Raw genomic sequence first — 8,772 nt, 5'->3', positions numbered from 1 at the left:
TAAGTTGCCAATTTTCATTTTCTGGATTTCCTGGATGGTACTGAGCTTCAAAATCATTTTAATGGTGTGAACAAATCTAAATATATGGGCATGAGTTATTTGATGAAATAATTTGACGGTAAAAAATAAGTTTTATTTATAAGGATATACAAACTGTTGTTAAGACTTCCCCCTCTTAGTCTGTTAGTCAACTTATCAGTCGTTTTGGTCTTAAACACTAAGATTTCTTTAGTTGATTAGTCATTTTGTTAATGCTTTTTCATGCCGAATGACTTATTCCCAAGAAACAAGAAACACGTCTGGTGAACACAAGATTTAAAGTGCTTGTGTGTGATTCTTTGTGGAGAAACTTAGTTTTACAGATCTGTCTATTAAATCAACGAACCGATTTGTCGACAAAATGGCATGAGTTTTAGTTGACTAAGAATTTCTTTGGTGGAGGACAGCCCTACTTACTCATGCATCTTTATATTTATTTTTATGATAACAAAGTTGTAGTCTTTTAATGATTTAATTACTTTGTAAAACGTGTTTACGTGAGCATACATTTTGACAGTGAACCAAACATTTTTACCCCATCATTTTCATATCGGGTCACAAGCTGTAAAGAACTTCCCAACAGGTACAATAGTCTGTTTGATGACTTGATCTTCCTCATAGAATCTGACAGGTCAGAGATTTTCATTGTAACACCGAACCTGTCCTCTTCTCCTGCTGACCTCTGACCTTACTGGAGGGTGCAAGTGGAAAAGAGTTTCCTAGAGATACAAATAAATTATAGAAAAATAGATGAATCAAGAAGTGTGAAAACCAGAACAGTACTGACCATATTCTTTAAGCTCTAAGTAGTTCTACAGATATTCCAAACTATACAAACCAAAATACTTCCTCTCCTTTCTGACCCCTGTATCTTATTGGATGCTGCATGTAGATCCTCTGTCCACACGAGGGCAGACATTTTCTTCTACAATGACAGAGCTTTGGTGGAAATGAAACCAGTTGAACCACCTCCTGTTTACTGTAAATGTTTGAGAAGTGAGCTCAGCAACAGCATCACGACCATGTTTTTCCTGAATGATGCGTAGACAGTGAAACGAAATTTACTGAATCATCATTTGTTGATGAACAAAGTCCTTTTATTTCCATCATAGTTCATGAGATTCAGGGATCCCACAAACTGACACGGAACATTTTGAAGTCCCTTTGTCTTATTCAAATGCAGGCAAATGGAGGATTTGGAGACCTGACCGAGTTCCCTTTACATGCCAGCGTGTATTTGAATTGCAGGTGCTCTCCTGTGTCTGTTTGTTTAGGGAAATCACTGTAGTTCCTCACCTGCCCTCAACTCCTCCAGCGTCCAACAAACTTCAGCCGACAACATCCAGGTGAGTGTTTGTATTTGGGTTACTTGCTGTACAACTGTAGTATTTTTACAGGCTGGGAACGAATGTATGTTGTGGATATCATGCCATTATGAGTGGAGAACAGCTCATTCACACATTTTCTGGGATTATCAATTTGTAATGACTTTTTTTTGAGAGAGATTTTGAACCTTTGCCTCAAGCAGGTCTTGTGACTTTTTTTGGTTTGACCAGCGCCCTGAGGAAATCAGTGGTGTGAAAGTAGTAAGCTGAGAGGAGACCAACAGAGTCACAAGGCCACACAGTGTGTGGGACTACTGGAGTTGCCCGAGGCACAACAGTTTGCTGAGTTTACTTTGAACCTTTTCCTGCCAGACCTCTATTGCTACTTCTTAAAATGTCTTTTGGATGGATTTCTTCTTTAGCTATAAACTAATTATTTTCCAAAATAAATGTACAATGTGCTTTCTCATAGCACATGCTCAGTGGAGTTATAGCCCCCAGCTACAGTTTGGTTTGTGTGGCCTCCTTGTCTTGCTCTCCCTCTCACCCCTCAACGGATAGCATTGGGATTTTTTTTCTTTTCTTTTTAAGCAGGAGTTTATTCAAAGCTTTCTTCAAAAGAGCTAATTTTTTTCTTCATGTCACTTTACACCCCTTTGAGATTTTGAAGCGCTATATCAATATTTAATAGAAAGGTTTATAACACTATAATGAAATTATAAGCAGTGTGCATTAATGTAAAACATTTGTCAAGAATTATAGCCTCTCCTATGAAGACATGTTTCACATTACAACTGCGTTTGACTTTATTGTCCTTCAGTATCTGTTTATACAGCAGCCTACGCTCATGGGGAGACAGATGCATTAATAAACACTTAAATCTGTCATCACATTATAGTGTGTTATAAACCTTTAGTTAACGTTTGTATGCTGCTTATAAATGATAAGTAGGTGGACTTAAAGTAAAGTTTTTGTTGCTGATAATTCGTCTTTCTCAGTAATGTACAGTTTGACACTTTTTGCTTAAATCTATGGACATTTGTCATGTGAGAACATTGTTTTGATGGTATCAATAAATAACAACATGTTTTACCAACCTGAAGACTCTGTATAGCAGGGGTGTCAAACTCATTTTCACTCTGGGGCCACATCAGCATCACGGTCGCCCTCAAAGGGCCGGTTGTAAATGTAACCACTCCTAACATATTTAGTTTAGTTTCCCGGGATATCTGTGACTTCCACAACACGTACTAAGCAGAAATAGAGGTTCTTTTTTCCATGGTTAATGGCGGACAGTTGAACGGCTTTCAGGGCGATAAGCCCCGCCCCCTCTCCGACGCGTCCAGTGCGAATGAACACAAATAGCCCCCGGTGAGACCGGCGGCGCGAATGGCTCAACTCAAAGTTTTTTTATACTCAAACATCTCCGCTCGATGTGAACTTTGAATTGGAACAGTACTTGGGCTGAGACTGATGACGTTTCACAAGTCCACGAGTTTACAAGTGCAGAGAAGTACGCATGTTGAGAAGGGCACGATCACTTGTTGGAAATCCTCTTTATGGGTTGTTGCATCTCCTGTCCACCTGTTGTGATCGTTTTAATGTCGGCACACAGACAACATGCTATCTCATCACTTCGACTTTCTATCTCATAATTTCGACCATGGGGATATTTTTATTTTCACATCTAACTTTTAATTTTTGTAAAAAAAAAAAAAATAATAAAAATATTTTTTTTATTTTTTTTTATTTTTTTGCTGGCGGATTCGCGGGCCACATAAAATGACGTGGCGGGCCGGATGCGGCCCGCGGGCCGTATGTTTGACACCCCTGCTGTATAGTGACACAACTATTAAATATCATTGAAGTTGTCAATAAGATGGCTCCACTGTGGACTGTAAAAGAAAAGCTGATTTTTCTGAGTTGGCCCTTCAGGCACATGGTGATGTACAGCCGGATTCTTCATCTCCAGGTCAATGGGTCATCAACAGCTGTGCTCCCTCACTCTGAACAGGCCATGAAGGATGGTGAATTATCTGAGAAAGGTAAGACACACATCTCACTGTGTGTGTGTTTACTCCTCCCTCCTCTTACACCATACAACATACAACACCATCTTACTGTAGTAGAACCACAACGTACAGTTTAGTCTAGATCAGGGCTTTATACATGCTTCATCAAGCACTTGTAGATTTCCTCACTAGTTACAAGGTGTAAAGAGCTTTCTGGGTACAGAAAACTGCCTGTACATGTCACCAGAAAATGACTCTGAGAGTGCAGCGTTTATTCACTATTATACCTCAATGACACTGTGTCTGTGTGTGAGCTCACATACTGTAGTCTCTATGTATACTGGACTAGAGAGAGGTTTGTGGAGTAGTGTCAAATACTACTGCATGTTTCATGATCCCCAAAAAACCCAAAGAGATTCAAGGCCTGGTCGCACCATGGCGGTGGCAGATTGACATTCATCTGAACGTCTTCACTAAAGCTCTGGTCCTCTGTATTGGTGACTACTTGCGGGTCTTTTTCAAACAATCAATCAAGTTTTATTGATATATCACATTTCAAACAAATCAAATGAATTTCAAAGTGCTTTACAAAGAGACTGTGTAAACATTAAAGGTAAAGGAAATAAATAAATAAAATACAATTCTGAATAAATTGATCATGGTAAAACAGTTATAAAATTAAAGCAAAATTAAATATGAAAAAAGCACAGCATGAAAACACTGTATAAAATCAGACACAGTAATAAGCAATAATAATAAAAAACTAAATGATGAAACACGACATAAAAGCCAGACTGAATAGGTTTTTAGTTTCTGTTTAAAAATATCAATATTTCCAGCTACTCTCAGATCCTCTGGAAGGCTGTTCCAACGTCTTGGACCATTAATGGCTAAAAGCAGCGTCACCAAATGTTTTAGTTCTGCCCTGTGGAACAGCTAAGAGAGAGGCACCAGAGGATCTGAGGGGTGAGCTGCTGTAGCTGGCTAACACGCTAGTCAGTCACATAAGCTCCCCGAGTTTCTCTGTTTCCTCTACACCGGGCTGTGTGCTCCCACCTCGCAGGATTGTTCTCAGGATTCTACATAATTTAATTCAATTAAGAGTTACTGAAAGGGGAAAAATAGAGTCTCTCTATCGCTGACTGAACAGTGAGTTCACACATATAGCATCAACTCTTGTCTCACAACTGCTTTAGTACTATGCTGCTTTATGCTGCAGTTTAAACTCACAGAGGAGGGCAACTGTGCAACTGATAAGTTTCAATAGCTTCCTCCAGTTTGGACTCTCCAGCTCTTACTATTGCTCAACACACATTCTCATGTCAAATTTCAGTTGAACTTGATGTAAAAGCATCGTGTGGATTTACGTTGTCCCTGTAAGCCAATCTAATAATTAAGGCAATTCCATTGAAATTAGTTGATTTTACAGCAAAATGTATGAAATTGATGTCCACTTCTTATATACAGTCTATGCGTTGAGAGACGGTGACTCTCTGCTCCTGAGGAGAGAACTATTTTGGTGATATTCACTGGGTACTCACACACACACACACACACCAAGAGGTGTGAATGAAGATTTCAGTATCAGACTCTTTCTCTATTGGTAAGATGTAAAGGGTTAATATGAGACATTCCATGGACTTGGTGAGCTCATGAGGATGATTCTGGACCTGTTTATCGTCATGTGATCAGTATTGTGATGTGGGTTGATATGAACGTGGTTAGCTGGGCTACTCACTGTAAGTGATGTTGTGGTTTCTCTGAACATGTAATTATTTGTGTACTTGGTTGACTCCAGATGTAGATGTTGTTCCCTTCCTCTGTTATTATGGGCTCGGAATTGTAGATCCTGTTCCTTTAAGTTTGAGGGGCATCCTATTTCATATATATAGAGGCGGCTCTATTTAATTCTAGCCTTAAAGAAGGAGTGACAGCTACTGACGTCATGTTATTCTGATGAGCTGTGAGGTTCTAACCTTCCTATTGTTTGTATATTTTTGTATATTATATCTGTGTGCTTTTCTCAATATACATGTATATGTAACGTAGCCGGGTGTCGTGTGTGTGTGTTGTATGGTACACCATTATCACCATGTGACTGACTATCATGTCACCACAGTGTATGTATTTGAAGATGGCGTCTCTGTTGATAACTAACTCTGAAGAAGAGCATCAGCTGGAAACGTCACTTGTAGATGTGATAATTCAATTCAATTTATTTATTTTGTACAGCCGAAAATCACAAATTTGCCTCAGAGGGCTTTACAATCTGTACACTTACAACATCCCTGTCCCTGGACCCTCACATCGGAACAGGAAGAACTCCCCCAAAAAACCCTTTAACGGGGAGAAAAGAGGGAGAGACCTGAGGGAGAGCAACAGATACATTAAGGGAGCCACAGTGTGCGGATCTTTATTTATATATTAAAGCTGGATAGGAAGACATGTTTGTGAATAAACTGAAGTATATTACATACAAACGGTTTCATACCTCTGCAGCGGCGACGTCCGTCTGTTCCTACGTCCGCCTGTTGGTCTCATCCTGGTGAAGGAACTCCTCTTCAAATGTGGCACAAACGTCCACTTGGACTCAAGGATGAACTCATTAGATTGTGGAGGTCAAAGGTCACTGTCACCTCACAAAACACATTTTTGGCCCTAACTTAAGAATTGATATGGTAATTATGACAATTTCCCTCCAATGTAGAATAAAATGATGAAGTGAAGACATTTGTAGAAGCTATCTCATATCAAGTAATTCACTCAAGATTTTACTTTTGCTTCATCAATTTATATTATACATATATAAGGTATTTTATAACAATGATGTTTTCATAGATGAAGTCCAGAAGAGAGAGGTTAGAGATGACAGGAGACATCATAGTATGGCTGTGAGGAAGCAGCAGAGGTGTGTGACGGGAAATCCAAGAGTAGATGTGTAATTATTCTATCCATGCAGAAGATCTGCATAACTCTACATATATTTTGTCCATTTGTGCTTTACTGAGAGCAGAAGAAGAGGAGGAGGCGATATAGTGCGTGGTTTGTGGTGTGCACTTTTCGTAAAATAACCCTTGGACAAAGTGAGGCAGTGTTACTGCTGCTGTGCTTTTAGCAAGTACCCATCTTTACCTCAGTGTCGTTATCACCCTACTTATTATGGATTCACAAACCACACACACACACACACGAAGGAAACCGCCCCCTATAGTCATTACAATCGGCACACTCGGTTTAGCTTTTGGGAGAGATTGCGTGTTTGTATGTGAGTGTGTGTGAGCTGTGTGTGTGTGTGTGTACGTGCCCAGTAGACTGAGTTATGAGCGTAAATGGAGTGAATGGTATTTGACCATGTGCATTGTGTTTTATGAGATGAGCAGGCTTTAATGATTCTGTCACCAGTAAATGGGCTCTGATTTGTGGCACAGCTGTCGCTCCTCACTCTGATCAACTCAGGCCTTCTGGAGACACACACACACCGACACACAGGCACACAAACACACACACACACACACACACACCGACACACAGGCACACAAACACACACACACACACACACACACACACACACACACACACAGCAAATATTCCATACCCTCACCTAAACATCCTTATGAAAGCATATATGCTCACAGTGCAGTTTGCTGGATTGGGATTCTGGCACAAACACTCTCATTAACATCTGTTGTCAATACAGAAGGTAATTGCAATCTGAGGTTTGGTCAGAGAGAAATTACAGCTGTTCAGATGCAGGCAGCAGTAAGACATTAGATGACATAACTAATCAATGCACACCATTCCTCAGAGGTACTACTGATCTATAATGTGGAATTGGTAGTGTGGCTTTGATCCCATTTTTGTGGATCCAGTGTAGGTGGAGTTATGTTTTTCATTTGCACACTGTGCAGATGTAGGAGGGAGGCTCTGGTTGGGGCAGCGAGGCGATTCCTCCTGAACCAAAGAACCAATTTTTCCATGCATACACCCTGCTGAGATACAGGGATCAATACAATATCACAACAGTGAAGTACATTCACTGCCTTTAAAGGTACAAGTTACAAGATTAGCAGCATTTCTATTGCCTCTCAACGGATCTGAACAGGGCGACTGCTGAGCCGGTGGCTTGCAGCTAACGGTGCTAACAGCGCCAACAGTACAAACTACAAAAATGTTCCGACAGACACTAACAGTTTTTACCTGAGGGGGAACCGGAGGGTGGGTGCTATGCTTCCACAACGACGCCGTTGGTCAGATAGGTGTTATCAGCTGTAACTGCTATATGAGAGCAGTGCAGAGCGGCGCCTGTGAGCTAACCAGAGGGGCACGCTCACAGGCACTAACATGCACCAAAAGCATGCGTGGGAGGCCTGGCTATGTCAACAAAGCCAGGGACCCTCACATCGGTACAGGAAAAGCTCCCCAAAAACCCTTTAACGGGGAGAAAAGAGGAAGAGACCTTAGGGAGAGCAGCAGAGGAGGATCCTCTATCAGGAGGGACAGAAGTGTGATAGATGTCATGTGTACAGAATGAACAACATAACAGTTACAACACAGTCAATGCATACAACATGAATTATTCATATAGTGAGATGTGTCCACCAGTAGACATATGGCAACACTGTTTCCACTGCGGTTGCTGTTCTCGCGGGATGTCATGATATTGCGTGATTTTGTGATCTCTTGAATCCAGCTGCCTGACAGGGTAAGGTGATGTGGTCAGACATGTAGAGTAAAGCTAGATACAGAGCAAGAGGAGGCATCCCAACCAACACGAGAAGAGGAAGAACACTGGTTACATTCGCACCAGTTGTTTTCACACTGTAGTTCACTTTGACAGTATTTTGTCAACTTTTGAAATGAAAGATGAGAACATTTAGTTTTTTTGTTTTCCTTGGGTATCCTATCCTTTGTGAGATTTTTATACCGTATTGACTGAAGTCAGGCTGGTATTTATTTGCACCTGTTGACCTTAAAACACTTGTAATGATTGTTCTCAGGATCCTTAAAGCTTCCATTTTGACAGAATTTCAGTTTGACTGTTTTGTGCTGTTTTTGTTTGTGTCGCAGAAAATAATGAAATGTGATGAAGTACGGTATGGTTGTTTTAGAGCTTTTCTTTCTTGAATTCATGGAAAATAATTTGTATCGTGACTTTTACCATAACCGTGATACAAAATGACACATACTGACACATAATATAATAATATAATGACACATAAGTAAGAGACTTTGGCCATATCGCCTACGTATGAGACTACGTATGAGAACTGCGTGTGTAAATCCGTTGAAAGCACCTTTAGATTATTTTTCACGATGAACTTGATGACTTCATAGCAAGATGTTGGAAACCTACTTTACATCAACTTGATTGTTGTTATTTGAACATGTTTGGTAGA

General features: G+C 40.3%; 1 protein-coding gene across 1 annotated transcript in view; it reads left to right on the top strand.

The window, feature by feature from the left end:
• Positions 1–3,309: 3,309 nt before the first annotated feature.
• Positions 3,310–8,772, top strand: part of LOC306780768 (myelin transcription factor 1-like) — a gene marked incomplete at both ends in the record, with an annotated part of 120,942 nt that continues 115,479 nt past the window's right edge. The window contains one exon of the mRNA XM_079273248.1: positions 3,310–3,409. Coding sequence (XP_079129374.1) covers positions 3,310–3,409 — 100 coding nt within the window. The remainder of the gene's footprint in view (positions 3,410–8,772) is intronic.

The sequence above is a fragment of the Melanostigma gelatinosum genome, assembly GCF_949748355.1.
Source record: "Melanostigma gelatinosum genome assembly, chromosome: 8".
NCBI lineage: Eukaryota > Metazoa > Chordata > Actinopteri > Perciformes > Zoarcidae > Melanostigma > Melanostigma gelatinosum.
Note: the sequence above shows the minus strand (reverse complement) of the source record. Positions and strands in the feature narration are given on the sequence as shown.